This window comes from Schistocerca gregaria, chromosome X (assembly GCF_023897955.1).
Source record: "Schistocerca gregaria isolate iqSchGreg1 chromosome X, iqSchGreg1.2, whole genome shotgun sequence".
Classification (NCBI taxonomy): Eukaryota; Metazoa; Arthropoda; class Insecta; order Orthoptera; family Acrididae; genus Schistocerca; species Schistocerca gregaria.
Window position 1 is genome coordinate 373,611,838 of NC_064931.1, and position 17,358 is coordinate 373,629,195.

General features: G+C 38.1%; 1 protein-coding gene across 19 annotated transcripts in view; it reads left to right on the forward strand.

The window, feature by feature from the left end:
* The window catches only part of LOC126299135 (uncharacterized), a 450,753-nt gene that overhangs the window by 182,154 nt on the left and 251,241 nt on the right, over window positions 1–17,358 (forward strand). For all 19 annotated transcript variants that reach the window (XM_049990880.1, XM_049990898.1, XM_049990882.1 and 16 more), the window contains exon 11: window positions 9,023–9,109. In XM_049990880.1, the coding sequence (XP_049846837.1) occupies window positions 9,023–9,109 (87 nt within the window). The remainder of the gene's footprint in view (window positions 1–9,022; window positions 9,110–17,358) is intronic.

Genomic DNA, 17,358 nt, shown 5'->3' on the forward strand with positions numbered 1-17,358 from the left:
AATAATAGTCTGTAATTTCCAGAAATATTGTTATTTTTATGTTTACTGTTTTCTAGGGCATAACATAAAACAATAATTATCAATTTCCCATTGTGATTAACAACTGTTATAAAACCAAAATTACATTGCTAACATTTAGGCTATTCATTGTTGTATTATAAAACTCATATTAGCCATATTTAAATATTAAACAGTGTCCCGACACATAATAACAATTGAATTTTGGAAAGATATATGTACAAATATTAGATTTCATATTAAATAGTGGTTGTCATAAAGGCCAAACACACTTGGCACAGCAGATGAAGTAAGTTTATATCCTAATAATTATGGCAATGGTCTGTAAGCTTCTGTATAACCCCACACTAAGTACAATCACACAACCCTTCGCTTTAATTTATTTATTTACACATACTTTACTCCTCCTCTTTTTCTGCCTTTGTTTCTCATATTTTATATCATTAAGCCCCTGAAACTGCAGCTTTGAATTGGGAATCCACTGGTCCATGTGTCTAGATAAGCTTGTCAGTAAGGTGCTGAAGGTACTTGCATTAATAACTTTCTGAAAGATTTCTCCTTTTTTACCTTTCATAATATTGGTATTTTCATTATGAGTATTACTGAGACTTGAATAAAAATACTGCCCCTCTGGAAATTGTGTATACCACTACACTCCTGGAAATGGAAAAAAGAACACATTGACACCGGTGTGTCAGACCCACCATACTTGCTCCGGACACTGCGAGAGGGCTGTACAAGCAATGATCACACGCACGGCGCAGCGGACACACCAGGAACCGCGGTGTTGGCTGTCGAATGGCGCTAGCTGCGCAGCATTTGTGCACCGCCGCCGTCAGTGTCAGCCAGTTTGCCGTGGCATACGGAGCTCCATCGCAGTCTTTAACACTGGTAGCATGCCGTGACAGCGTGGACGTGAACCGTATGTGCAGTTGACGGACTTTGAGCGAGGGCGTATAGTGGGCATGCGGGAGGCCGGGTGGACGTACCGCCGAATTGCTCAACACGTGGGGCGTGAGGTCTCCACAGTAAATCGATGTTGTCGCCAGTGGTCGGCGGAAGGTGCACGTGCCCGTCGACCTGGGACCGGACCGCAGTGACGCACGGATGCACGCCAAGACTGTAGGATCCTACGCAGTGCCGTAGGGGACCGCACCGCCACTTCCCAGCAAATTAGGGACACTGTTTCTCCTGGGGTATCGGCGAGGACCATTCGCAACTGTCTCCAGGAAGCTGGGCAACGGTCCCGCACACCGTTAGGCCGTCTTCCGCTCACGCCCCAACATCGTGCAGCCCGCCTCCAGTAGTGTCGCGACAGGCGTGAATGGAGGGACGAATGGAGACGTGTTGTCTTCAGCGATGAGAGTCGCTTCTGCCTTGGTGCCAATGATGGTCGTATGCGTGTTTGGCGTCGTGCAGGTGAGCGCCACAATCAGGACTGCATACGACCGAGGCACACAGGGCCAACACCCGGCATCATGGTGTGGGGAGCGATCTCCTACACTGGCTGTACACCTCTGGTGATCGTCGAGGGGACACTGAATAGAGCACGGTACATCCAAACCGTCATCGAACCCATCGTTCTACCATTCCTAGACCGGCAAGGGAACTTGCTGTTCCAACAGGACAATGCACGTCTGCATGTATCCCGTGCCACCCAACGTGCTCTAGAAGGTGTAAGTCAACTACCCTGGCCAGCAAGATCTCCGGATCTGTCCCCCATTGAGCATGTTTGGGACTGGATGAAGCGTCGTCTCACGCGGTCTGCACGTCCAGCACGAACGCTGGTCCAACTGAGGCGCCAGGTGGAAATGGCATGGCAAGCCGTTCCACAGACTACATCCAGCATCTCTACGATCGTCTCCATGGGAGAATAGCAGCCTGCATTGCTGCGAAAGGTGGATATACACTGTACTAGTGCCGACATTGTGCATGCTCTGTTGCCTGTGTCTATGTGCCTGTGGTTCTGTCAGTGTGATCATGTGATGTATCTGACCCCAGGAATGTGTCAATAAAGTTTCCCCTTCCTGGGACAATGAATTCACGGTGTTCTTATTTCAATTTCCAGGAGTGTATAATACACAAGCAATAGCCTGTCTCACTAACTACTTTCATGTGTCTGAGCAATTTTTGAATTTAGTGAAGATTAATATGTTAAGTCATTTCCTTTTATAATTACTTTTGATGTGTTTCTAGCAAAATATCAAGTAATAATTATAAAAGGGGTATTGAGGGTGAGACTACTAAACTCTATGCATAGGCAGCATGTATTTATAACAAACGCATTTTACTTTTTATTACTAACAGAACTGCTGTCGAATGTCCTGATTCCAATTTATTGCATATGATGTTGCAATGTAAATGACAATGTTTTGATGCCTAATGGTGTGGTCATGATCTTTAGTCATCTTTGTGGTTGTGCAGGCATTGGCTGGCTCTCAGTTACATGATGAACTAACAGTTTAACTATTAGTGAAGGAAGAGGAAACTCCATTTGTGGTGCTTCCTTTGCCTGCCACATGATTGACTCAGTTTACCTGATTATAGAAGTCAGAATGGAATGAGTGAAGAGAATTGTTCCCCATGTTGTTGAAGTGCTGACTAGTGGATTGGCGTTTCAACAAAAAGTTGATTGTTGTAGCATTTTCAGCCTATGGACACCTTCAGAGCACATGGACATACACACTGCATGTCTCAAATGTGTAAAGCTACAACTGTAAACTTCTGGTCGCTGTGCATGTCCATTGCTCAATACCTTAGTCTTACAGTAAATGCTTGTGTTTACTCATTCCATTGTTCGTATTCCATCCGGCATGTTTCATTATTGTGTTATTTGACAGAAAATGTTGGTGAATATGATATGACAAGAATAAAATATACAGGTGTTGATGGGAGTAAGAGACGAAGAGAGACATATTAGTATGATAGTAGGAGCAGCAGCAGGAGGAGGAGGAGAAGAAGAAGAAGAAGAAGAAGAAAACAGGACAGGTGTGGCAACTCCAAAAACTGGCAAAATGGCTCTCATTAATTCATCACATTTGTATCTGTGGAATGTTCCTCAAACCAGCTTTACCAAATTCAGGAGTGTTAAGGTCATTTATTTTTTCTGTTAAAGGTGCAAGTCACATTCAGGCTGCTTTAGGTGCACGTTGCCTCCGTGCCTGCATCTCTTAACAAAAGAAGATTGATCTGGGGTTTGAGGAGTGCCAGAACAGGATCTCTAAAGATTTTCAGAGAACGTACAATGATCTTATTGTTACCTATCTCCTTAAGCCAGAATTGTTGTAGGTAATGTGAATAACAAGAAACAGTTTATTATCATTTGGAAGAAAATAATTGTTTTTTAATTCTTGAACTTGTAAACATAAAGAAGACTGAAACACATCTGTTTATGTGTACTTGATCCATGTCATGTTAGATGTGATACGAAGTTGTGACACTTACTTAATGGAATTTATGCTCACAAGCAATAAAACTGCACATTTTGATCTCTATGTGTGTAGTGTGGTGGTACTGGAAAGTAGGATGGAAGGCTGGGAGTGATTGATTGAGTTACAAATTGCAATGATTGTTACATTTATTTAAAAAACCACCTTTGTAATGTGTAACAGATTATTACAACTTGACTATTGCTTTTTTGAGCTTATCTGTAAAACACATTTTGTTCTCGAAATTTAGCTTGAGTGATGTTACAAAATGTCTAGTAAAGAGAGACAAATCCAAAATAGTGCTCACAAAGCACTTAGGAATTTAAAAGTAGTTTCACAAACTTTAAAAAACAGAACTTAAAAATCAAGCTTACTGGTAGCAACCAATGAATTATGGTGCTGACCGTTACATAACACAATCTTTTAAACTCCAACATTTAAGAAAGGTAGCTTTTGTTTGGATGAAGAACTATGATGATTCCCGGCTTGGATCACAGACGATATTGCTCAAATCTGGCTGCTGTTAAACATCCACCAGGTTCCACTGGTCATGCGGACTGGTTGCAACTTAATTTTAGCTGAAAAATCATAATATAAATATATAGTTTACATCAAAATGATGTAAATATATCATTAACATTAAAATTAACCTCTATTCAAACACAAGACACAAAAGCATATTAAGAACGCCAGTTTGAACAATAACTGATTCTGCTTGATTGTACCCATTCACATACAATGAAAACTTCATTCACTGTGGCATAACCTCATTACTAATGGCCAGTTCATCAAACAATAAGTTACAGTACATTAGAGTGAACTAATACAGTCCACTCACTCCAGTTAAGCGAGGGCAGAATTAACAGAAACATCACTTTATGGTGCCAGGGTGAAGCATTACCTTTCTAGAGACATGATAATCACATTTACTTGCAGATCATACAATAATGAACATGTCAAAAATGTCAGAAACCTCTGTGACAATTGCACACTAAACATCATCAAGCCATACGCTGCAAAATGACAAGTGTGTACTTTGCCAGATAGAACACGAGGCTACCTTTGCTGCTGACATCATTCGCCTCATGCACTCCACAGTTAACAACCCCGAACTTGACTCATACCAAGTTAATTTGAAACATTTGGTCTTAGATAAGTTTTACATTGCGTGAACACATCGATAGTTCATACTAAGTTATGAAAAATTTAGAATTATAGTTTGTATCAATTGCTTAAAAGGATTTTTTTCTGTCTGGTTTACTTGTTCATAAAAATATATTATACAGATGAAACTTCCTGGCAGATTAAAACTGTGTGCCCAATCGAGACTCGAACTCAGGACCTTTGCCTTTCGTGGGCAAGTGCTCTACCATCTGAGCTACCGAAGCACGACTCACGCCCGGTACTCACAGCTTTACTTCTGCCAGTATCCGTCTCCTACCTTCCAAACTTTACAGAAGCTCTCCTGCGAACCTTGCAGAACTAGCACTCCTGAAAGAAAGGATATTGCGGAGACATGGCTTAGCCACAGCCTGGGGGGTGTTTCCAGAATGAGATTTTCACTCTGCAGCGGAGACGGATACTGGCAGAAGTAAAGCTGTGAGTACCGGGCGTGAGTCGTGCTTCGGTAGCTCAGATGGTAGAGCACTCGCCCGCGAAAGGCAAAGGTCCCGAGTTCGAGTCTCGGTCGGGCACACTGTTTTAATCTGCCAGGAAGTTTCATATCAGCGCACACTCCACTGCAGAGTGAAAATCTCATTCTGGATATTATACAGATGACACCAAACTGTAGACAAGTAGACAAATATAATTAACTTAAAAACATAAAACTTGCTACATCAAACACCAAAAATGATTTTCTAAAGAAAGTATGCCAGGTACATTATAGCAGGTGTCAACAGGTGATATTTAGTGATTACACAAGCTGGCAGACCTATTGCATTCCGTTAATGTCATCACAACATTTGTTGATATGTGGTGGAGTAATGAAATATATGAAGGGACTCCAAAGTAAATGAAAAATTAGCACACCAGCCCAAGTAACTTCAGCACTTCAAAGCGACACAGATACACAACTCTGTTTTTCGACATAGTCACCAAGTCTCTGTGAACAACAGACGAAACTTTCTATCGGGAGTTCAGTACTTTAATGATAGAAATCTGCTCCGTAGTCATGAAACCATTCAAGAACTAATGTGTGAATATCCTTCTCATTGAAAAATCTCTTTCCCCAACTGTTCTTTCAGCTTGTCAGAAAGACGGAAAACAAATGTTGCAAGATGTGGACTCTATGGTGGATTGGCATCAGCCACGTCTGTATGGCCTCAGTCAAATTGTTGGTGCCATTTCACTATGATTGGACATGACATAGTATTTTATCCGCATAGTGCCAGAATTTCATTGTGAATTACGATTCCACCCCCTCCCCCCCCACACCCCCCCTCCCCACACATGAAATACACTGTCCTATGTACTTCAGCCCTGGAGTACTTTTCCAGTTTCCACATCATGTCACTCATACACTGTGCTGCACCTTTTATCCGTACCATGGAAGAGTTGTAAGAGTTGTGACTGCAGGTAACCAAAAAGTGTACTATCTTCTGACAATGTGCCACTCTCTTTGCATAAAGGCCTTAATGTGGGACGAAATGTGTAATTACTTTTTGAAGCTCATGTGTATGTCTATAGGCCATAATACAGAATGGAATGTGCAGTTAAATTTTAGCTGTGCTATCAGGTCCCAACACAGCCAGCGCATGTAAATCAGGTCATATTCTGATAGAAATGCCAAAAGTGTATGACAGTTATGATGATATTTAAATATTTGTGCTGTGTGTTTGTCTCACCTATTTAAGTTGTGCTGTTAGGTTCCAACCTAATCACAATCTCAGAAATCACTACATTTTCTGGAAAAGAAAAATACACCATACACCACCTGATAATGTCTCCCTGCAACTACAAATCAAAGTTATTGGATTTTTCTCCAAAACATTATACCAGCAATTCCCATATAGTGCATACATTTTTCATAATAGATACCACATCTGTGACAGTTTGTAATCTCTGCCAGTTTGCATTCATTTGAACTAACGCTGATGTTCAGTCCAAATTCATTCAATGATGTAACTATGAAGAACACTACACACAATATAGCTATTGTTAGGTTAGCAGTATTAGGAGACAAAGCAGTAGTGGCATGAATTGTTCTGACTTTTAATGGCCTCTGCTGCTTCAGAACTACTGAGTCCAGAGCTCAAGAAAGTAAACTGTGTAATTCTTGTAAACACTACTTGGAAGCCCGTGCCTTGCTACCATCATTTTATGACAGTTACAAGTACATCATTCTAGAATGAAATTTTCACTCTGCAGTGGTGTGTGTGCTGATATGAAACTTCCTGGCAAGTTAAGAATGCATGGCAGACTGAGACTCGAACTCGGGCGCTTTTGCCTTTTGCTAGTGAGTGCTCCACTGACTGAGCTACCCAATCACAATTCATGACCTGCCCTTGCAGCTTTACTTCGGACAGTACCTCATCTCCTCCCTTCCAAACTTAAACAGAATCTCTTCTGTGAAATTTTACAGGACCATCACTCCTGGAAGAAAGGATATTGCGGAGGCATGGCTGGAGGATGTTTCAAGAATTAAATTTTCACTCTGCAGTGTTGTGTGCGCCAATATGAAACTTCCTGGCAGATTAAAACTGTTTGCCAGACTGAGACTTGAACTCGGGACCTCTGCCTTCCGCAGGCAAGAGCTCTACTGACTGAGCTACCCAAGCATGAGTCATGACCTATCCTCACAGCTTTACTTCCAACAGTGAGGTGGTAGGAGATTAGGTACTGCCAGAAGTAAAGCTGTGAGAACGGGATGTGGGTCATGCTTGGGTAGTAGTCAGTAGATCATTTGCCTACAAAAGGCAAAGGTTCTTTGTTCGAGTCTCAGTCTAGCACACAGTTTTAATGTGCCAGGAAGTTTCAAATACTTCATTGTCCCCCCCCCCCCCCCCCCCCTCCCTCATTATCATTGTATCATCAGATATGAATGGTGAGTAATTAAGATAACACAAAAGCAGTTGCAAATTAACACTGTAAGCAGAAAATGGGAAGGAAATGATAAGAAATATCTTAACAATCTAAAAATATTCATTCTGGGGATGTGAAGGGGGGGAGGGGTGGATTATACTGTAATTTTGTCCATTTTGGCATTATTAAAAGCCATCACAAAAAATTACATTGTATGCTTAAGGCGTGTTATGATACACATAGAAGTGTCAAAAGGATGGCATGTAGTTCTGCTCCTAATAAGAATGCAACACCACCATAGTAGGTATGGGCATAACAATTACAGATGCAAAGTTCTCTCTGTAGAATGGATAAAAGTCCAACTTGTGTATCTGGATTTTGTCACAATACGTGCATACATAGTACAGTAAAATATATCAGCAACTCTTTTAAAATAAAATCACATCAGCATCATGAAATAAAATAGGTTGAATGTCAACTTGGTTCGTGTTTCCAGTATCACATTTCTTTGCAGAGGAATTTCATTTGGTAATTATATACCATATATGTAAAATTAGTTTCACCAGATAACAGCCAATATGGTAATAATTCTTAACTAAACAGTTATGCAGTATGAAAATTACAAATAAATTCATATTCATTTGTGTGTGCATGCGTATGTGTGCGTGAGAGGGAGTGGGGATTGGGAGAATTTTCATCACCCTGCTCCACTCCCACCTTTTCTTTTTTTGTCAGTGAATTATACTGAATCTGATGAAACCATGAAGCACGACAATGAGTACAAAAGATCATTTCCTCAACTTTCAATCAAACAAAACTATTATAATACACAAAATTATACTTCTCAATGCAAAATCAAAATAAAAATAAAAATGTCCCAAAGCATCTTCATCAAAACTAAGTCATATCTCAACCAATCCTGATTTAAATGTTAAAATTTTTGCAAAATTATCAGATTGTTCGTGAAATGTATAAAATGTTGTTAAGTAGCAGCATGAGTCAGTGTACATTCGAAATAATTGTTTGCATTGTAAATTGACAGTTATTATCACTGAAGTACCATACTTCTATTCTACTTACAAAATAAACACCATTATCAGAATCACACTAAGATAATCTAAATATCAATACCTAATTAAAAGACACAGTACAGTACAATCAGTTAAATATATATAATCTAGAGAATATTAGACATAAATTTATTTTATTACTTCCATTTAGTGTCATGCTGGTACTGATATTAATTTATACATGTCCTTCTACTTAAATTCCCTTTTTAAATGCTAGTGAAGTCTTAAATAGTTACAGAGACAGACATCATCATCAGCTACTATGTTGGTTCACATAGGCAGCTATTTCAGAATTGTTCTGAGTTGTGTCCTGATAGCTTCTGTGACCTCTGAAGTGACTCTTCTGTTAATTATATTTTATTAGGTGTATTTCCAATACAACTTGAGTAATTGTGCAAGCTTTGTCAGTGATCTCAGAAGTGTAGGTTTGCTTTCAAGATAGCAGCTGTTGATAAAATTCAACTTATAATTTTTATGTTTCAGGTCTCTGTCAGCATTTCCGTTGGACATGAAAAGTGTACTATGAAGCAAGAGAAAAAAGATGGTTTTAATGGGGATGTAGAGGAAAGGGTAAGTGCTTGATGTGTCAAATTTCCATGTGATGTATAATGTTAATTAGCATACCAGCTCATTAATTGCCGTGTGCAAGGTTTTTCAAATGTAGACGGATCTTCATTGGATTTTGTTTATAAAGATGTAAGATTAAAGAATGAAACAAAAGAAAATAATATTGTGGAAAATAATAGCTCCACTTTTTAGGCATTTGTGCAATCAAATGGGAAGTTTCTTGTATTCTCTTTTGTAAAAATTACAAAAAGATGTATGCAGCTAGTTACACACACACTGTGCCACACAATAATTGTCTTGGAGTCACTATTCTTTGATCAATTCCTGACGTGACCCTAATTGGTGGAAATCAACTGGTGGTGAGTCAACTGAAATATGAAAAAGATATTTGGATGCATCCCAGAAGAGTTCTGTCAACCTATGCTTTGTCTGACTGCAATAGGTGTTGTATGGATGGTCACTTCAGGGAAACTGCAGTTTACACATGGCAGATGTTCCTAAAAAGCCAAAGTATGTGGTGCAGATTCCTTTGGTTGGCAACATGACATAATTTTGTGCCTGCTTACTACCCCCCTCGCCATATTCATCTAGTTCTCAGCCAAGCTGATACCACCACTGTTATCCATCCAAGCCTTCCATGGTGCTGTGCTTGAGCAATTGTGAAACACAAACAGCAATATTATATAGGGTGCAAATCATATGTAACAACAGGAACTAATACATAAATAAAAGATCACGATCACAATTCAGTCCAAGTCTCAAACTTTTACTCATCTTGTGATCTGCCGACGTCTTTTGGTACTGTCTCTGCAATGGACCTTGCCGCTGTAATTTATTTTTGCAATAACAGTTACAGTCAGTTTAATATGATTTATTTTGTTTATTAACGACTTCATTCTGGATTAATTTTCCTTTTTGTTTCATCGGAATGTCACTATCATGTTCTAAAGCTGACTAAAATCTGGTAATGCTTGTACCCAGTGTTGTAATACGTGAACAGTGACTGAATTTCTCATAATCAAATAAAATATTGATCTGGGTTCAGAATCAACTAACATTTTTTTTAAGAACATCACTTCCGCTTTTGAATGTTACTTTCACTTACAAAGCAGCATTAATGTTTGTAAACAGTATCCATACATGGGTGAGCAGTTTCATTGCAGAGCTGTTCAAATACAACAAGATTTTTAAGATGATACAATTTAGTGCTGTTTCTGACAGTGTGTTTCACAAAACTGTCAAATTTTAAACAGACCAATTGGTAATTTCTCGTGTATTCATTGCACCAGTGCTGTGCAAGTCAAATGTCACACATCATTCAAGCAATGTTGGTGCTGTATAGAGTGCTCCAGTGTATCAGGAAAACTTGAGTTTTCTCGAATGTGAGTCTCGCTTGCCCTTCTGAATTCTTCAAAATATATCTGCACGTGACTGTAAGACGACTCCTTGATACTCCATCAAATAACATAACAATCTTAGCATCATCATAAATAGTTTCCTCTCCAAATATAAGATGATCCTGTATGTTTTGAATGACAAATTTAGGAAGAAACTTCATCTTATAATTGGATAAATATGGCGCAGGTCTTATGTTGTGGTTGTCATGAAATACCTGATCTCTGATGTGAGATACTGAGGTGCATGTACAGTGAGGTGAAGAACTAGACATAGCATGTGGTAACCATGTAACTCGTCTAGTGGCAACAATCCTAAGTGGGTGTATGAATCACTGATGCGGTAAATAGACAGATATTGCAGATGTAACATACACAAGCAGTCATGGTTGGTTGTAATCTCTTAGAGGTTTTGCTAGTAGTTTCATTTTATATCACTGGCTAAGTGATCAAAAATTTTAGTTGCAGCAGTGTGCACTCTTTTTTTTTCTTTCTGAAGACAACCTTAATGTGGAATAATCAATGTCAGTTTTCCTTCTGGTGTTGCTGTTATGTACACTATTGTCAGGATGCCCAATCCCTTAAACAGATGTTTACAAGATGCTCATGGGTGAGCATCACACATTATTCTTGCAGCACACTTATGACCTGTGAAGACTTCCTTTCCTAAAGATGAGATACTCCAAAACAGTAGTGCATGTGACATTACTGAATGAAAATTTGCAAAATATGTCAGTGTACCGATTTGTCAGGATTTGCACTGCCATTCCAGTTTGAAGTTTCTATCTTATGTATTATTTTCTCATCATGTGTTATACTTATCATTGGTTTAGCACCCCTAGATGTGCAGAACTGAGTATGTTGTGTCTTTATAAAATTGAGAGTGAGACCATTTGCAGAAAACCAGTCAATGATATTTTTAGAACATTATTTGCCATTTCTTCTATTTCTGTATGTATGCTTTGATGGATTGCAGTACTAGTGTCATCTTCAAAGAGAACTAATTTTGCTCGTTGTATGGTAGGTGGAAGTTTGTTTACATAGATGAGGGACAATAGTGGATCTAAGATTGAGCCTTTGGTGAACCACGTATGTCATCTATCCCCAGTCAGAATAATGTCCACAGACTACATTGGTTGTATTACTAGATACAGTTTTCTGCATTCTTTTGGTTGGATGTGATATTTTCTATTGTTTGGCTATACCATCAAGCTCATAAAACTTAAATTTCTCTATGGGAATATTTCGATTCACACAGCAAGTGCTTTGGAAAGGTCATAGAAAATAACAACTGGCACTATTTTACTATTTAATAACTGTAAAATTAGGTGAGTGAACATGTAAATGGTATTCCCAGTAGAGCTCTTTTGAAATCGAAACTCTAATATGGCGATGATATACATAGTCTTCTCAGAAAATTTGGAAAATGATGTCAGCAGTGAAACGGGTCCGTAGTTATTGACATCTCTCCTACACCTCACAATGGAATATTTCAGTAACTCTGGAAAAATTTCTTGGGTTGGTGATGCATTACATATTTCAGATCAGAGTGGGCTTACTGTATGAGAACGAAGCTTCAGTACGCTATTGGAAACACAATCAAAACCAGTTAGCTTTTAGTTTTGAGAGAATATGTAATTTTCCTAATTTCATATATTCATATGATTGAATTTAATGACAGTTGCTTTTTTAACATACTGCTGTGATTTTTTCTTTGACCTGTTTGGTCCTCTACTTTCTCTGTATTTAAGAAATAATTATTAAAGATATTTGCTATTTGTGACTTACCATTTATAGCCCTTCCATTCAGTTCAATAGTGATGTTATCTTGTCCTGTGGCAAGTTGTCCCATCCCTCATTTCACTACATTCACTATAGCCTTAAATCTGTTGTTGAAATTGATGATTACTGGCATAATGTGCATGTTACTTGACCTTCTGATAACCTTTCTTAGTAATTCCAAGTAATTTTTTGTAGTGTGCAACTACTGCAGGGTCTCTGCTTGTACTTGCCACTAGATACATTTCCCTTTCCCTTTCACAAGTTACTTTAATCCCTCTAATGATCCCCAGTTATTTACATGACTGTTTAATTTCTTTTCTATTAGTTTATGCAGAAAGTTGTTTTCAAATAATGATATGAATTTCTCATGCAATAGATTAAATTTAAAGTGTTTGCATTCATTTCACTATAAATTTCATCCCAAGTCATCTCTTGTAAATTAATTTGAAAAACATTTGTCCTGGTGTCAAATTATTCAAACTGATTTTCACTAAGGAATATCCATACTGTAAGGCACTAAGTTATTTATCCTAAGTAACTGTGCATAGTGATCATAAAGAGCAGTTGTTACTGGGTAAATAGGTATTGTTTTGCTTTGAGCTTCACCCAAGAAAACATTATTAGTTAATGCCCTACTGTTTTTATCCATCCTTGTTGGAAAGTTAATTACTGAGATCAAAATAAAGTTTCCAGATAATTTTTTCCATCAAAATACTTAGAAAATCTACATTAAAGCCACCACAGACTATTAACCGCTTGTTGGTGTCTTACAGGTAGCCTGGTGAGGAAACCAAATTCCTTATAAACAGTTCAAAATCTCATTGTTGGGGAATAATATACAGCTAAAATTAAAAGTTAACTATTTTTCAATATTAATTCCCAAGTACATACATCTGCGTGCTGATTAAAGTTTTTGAACTTGTGTTCTGTCTTAATTTATGTAATAAATCTTCATTTTCCCATATTAATTCTGCCTGAGTAAGCTGCTAGTTGTAATCTTTTCTATGTAACTTATCTAATCCTGTTATTATGTGGTGCTCACATAGGCACAGGATATCTATCTTGTCAGAGCTCTCTCAATTTTCCAAACAGACAAGAAGCTCTTCTATCTTATTTCTCAGCCCTCTAACATTTTGATGAAATGGGCGAACTTTACTATTATGTGCATTATTAAGCATTTTTCAGAGCTCTTCTTTTGTTCTGACTTCTTTCAAAACAGGATGCCTGAATCCTGATTTTAACCTAAAAAGGTACCTGCCTGACACATGTAACCACAAGATTCATGCTTTGTGTGATGATGACTATCCTCTGTCAACATACACATTTATCACATATTGCAGCACAGATTACATACTTAAAAGTGTAATTAATTCACTGAACACACTTTAAGCTACAATAAGTTTCATTATTTGCGAGCCGCAAAAATTTGGCCCACAGTTTTGTACTTCAGATGTATGATATAACATAAAAAGTTAATTATTCCTGCCTGCAACAAGAACTCAGTACTTACTCAACTTCAGTATCTGTTAATTAACTTAATCACAGTAGAGTGTTACGTAAACAAACTACTAGTGCAGGAGACTAGGTAGGAGATGAGATACTGGCAGAAGTAAAGCTGTGAGGACGGAGCTGTGAGGATGGAGCGTGAGTTGTGCTTGGGTAGCACAGTTGGTAGAGCACTTGCCCGTGAAAGGCAAAGGTCTCGAGTTCGAGTCTCGGTCCGGCACACAGTTTTAATCTGCCAGGAAGTTTCATATCAGTGCACACTCTTCTGCAGAGTGGAAATCTCATTCTACTAGTGCATATGTTTCTAAATCAAACAACTTAACATTTTCACAAATTTCTGGAAATATGAACTTGGTAATGGCTGGTTATGCTCTACTCAAATTGATGGAAAGAAAAAAAAAGAACAATGAAATGAGATTCTCTAAGTTAATTGTGCCAAAACATAAACCAAAATATGACTGCAACCTAAAGATATTTTCAGATTTTCTGGAATAGAACAGAGAGAAAATTGATGCCTTTAATACGAAGCTACAAACCCACACTGATATACATACAATACCACTCATTAATTTCAATACACCGTGGTACTTCAGATTTACAACACAAATTGAATGTTATTTCTCACAAAATATAATTATATTAACTTCCACATATATTACACAAACTCAGTCATTATATTTTACTTTCATCAAAGTATCCTTCTTTGGATTTAATGACTGCCTCACAAACTCAGAGCATGCGGTCAATCAGTTTTTGTAGGTATTGTGAATCTATATGATTCCACATATCTTTAACAATATTCCAGAGATGTTCCTTGCTGGATATATCAACTTTCCTGACATGTCTGTCCACTTCATCCCTGGCCATTTCAATGGGATTACAATCGGGGCTTTAGGACAGCCATACCATATCATTCAGTACTTTCTGTTTTTCCTTTAATGCAATGTATTTCGTACAGTATGCCGACCGATGTTTTGGGTCATCATCCTGTTGTAAGGTGAACCCTTTCCCTATTAAGTGCAGTCCACTTCGTATTGCATGATACTGAAGTATGCAGTGGTACTGCATCTGATCCATACATCCTTCTATTTTCACACTATCGCCAACTCTATCTCTGGCAAAACATCCACAAACCACACTAGAACCTCCACCATGTTTAACTGTAGGTAGAATACACTGCTGGCTACCCTTTTTGATACAAATTGGCAAACAAATGTTCTCCTTATGGTTCCAAAACTCCCAAACTTTGATTCATTGGTGAATAACACCTTTGTCCACTCTTCCGATGTCCAATTACAATGTTTTTTAGCCCATTCAAGTTTCTTCTGTTTATTTATGGGCCTTAGAAGGGTTTTTCTTGCTGTGACACAGCTTTTCAAGCTGGATTCCATCAATCTCCTTCTTACTGTTGCAACAGATGTTGTTGCCGTGTTCATTTCTACCAATTATGCACAAATTTGTGGCACTGTTTTGAATCTGTTTCTCCTATTGTTAATTCTGATATATTTATCATCACTTTTAGTTGCTTTATGAGGTCGTTCTGGTTGTGGTATGTCCTTATTGCTATCTGTTGTCTTTTGGCGGTGAAGGGTGTATTACCCTCCCCTTATAGACACACTACAATGTTTCACAATTTGGCGAATAGATAAACCTGCTTGGCTAAGTGCTACAATTGCAGCATGTTTTTCTGTGGATATCTCCACTTGTGGAGCCATGCTAGCGATGTGCACACGTCAATGTTGGGAAGGAACTGACGTGCAGGAACCACATGTTATGTATCGTAGCAATGCTTGCTGTTCACTGCGGACATCACATCACTGCAGGGAACAACACAGGTGCACCAAATGCGACGTCTGTTGGCAAATAGGTAAACAAACATGTCAGATAGGTACATAACACTTATGTACACTACATTGTTTATTGGATACTATTGTATCTGTTGTATCTCAATGGCCACGAACAAAAATTGTGACATGTGTACAACTGTTGTACTATTGCTTTTCTTCCTTAGACCTTATCTGCAGAGATCTAGATGTCATTTGTTGGATGTATTGAGATTAATGAGCGGTAGTGTATTTAATGAGTAATATGTACTAAACTGACTTTTATTAAAACCCAAATAATTTACCTTTATGGTATTGCAAAAACTCACACATCTTGCCTGACACTGGGCTGCCAACTACCTCACCTGGTGAATGGCTGCCAACTCTCACCATTATTGTTAAACTGTGTGTTGGAAAAAATAATACAAGAATGTCACAAGTAATTGAAATTCAGATTACTACTTAAACTTTTAAGCATTGAAACTAAGGAGGAGGATGCTGGTTGACTTTTGCATGTGATAAAGTGATAGTAAAGGATGATTTTCAGATGGAGGCAACAAAAGGTACCCTTGTTAAAGATAAAAAGAAAATTCAAGGAGGATGCAGCTGCAATCCCCTAACTTGCGCGGGATACTCCCTTGAATTGGTAGGAACATAGTATTGTTAGTTCAAGAGCTGATATATACAATGTGTTAAAACATTTACTATTTACCTTTCGTTTTACTGTAGAACATACTTCCCCTTTATGAGGCATGTACGCCGTGAAGCTCAGCATTAGAGTGTGTAGATTTTGTAAGAAAGATGGAAAGGAGCTTTTGGAAATAGCTCTCACATGTATTTTATCTTGTTGGTTGATGTTACATTTCATAGGAGATCAATTTCTCATAACTGATTCTGCCTGACCTTGAAATTTGATTGTCATAATAACGCTTGATAATTTTCCCATTGGTTTGTTAATGTGACAGTGTTTTCTAAGAAATGCAGCAGAAGAATACACTAGAATTAGGCTGTGTATCAACCACTGTTGACTACTCCATTTTGTTGATGTTAAGGCTGTTTGCACTTGAGAGACTAAAATATAGTGTACAATACTAAATTATGTGCAAAAATGTAATGACTACAAACCGTTGACACACACAATAGACTTCTGCAGTGATTAGTCAGGAAAACCAAATTTTCAGGTAGCATGATTTTAACATTATTTTCCTCACCCCTGTGTATATTTGGTTTACAGGCTTAAACTTACATTCTTTTTGTGTACTTAGAAAAGTGGCAAAATTTGTTATACTACTAAACTAGACCCATTGTGAATTTTTAGAAAATATTGGCTAACCGGACTTCCCGTAAGTATATTCAGTTATGCTTCTGAATGTGAAATGACTAGTACAACAAAAACATCCAGCAAAAATTAACAATATTATTAATATTGATCATATTTCACATTGTTAATGTTGGTTATTATATACAGGAGCCGGCCGTTGTGGCCGAGCAGTTCTAGGCGCTTTAGTACGGAACCTCGCTACTTATACGGTTGCTGGTTTGAATCCTGCCTCGGGCATGTATGCGTGTGATGTCCTTAGGTTAGCTAGATTTAAGTAGTTCTAAGTCTAGGGGACTGATGACCTTAGATGTTAAGTCCCATAGTGCGCAGAGGCATTTGAACCATTTATTATATACAGGAACAGGCGTGATCCTTTAGTGCAATAGAAGTTGTAACTGTCTTAAAAGAGTAGAAAGTCTGGTTACT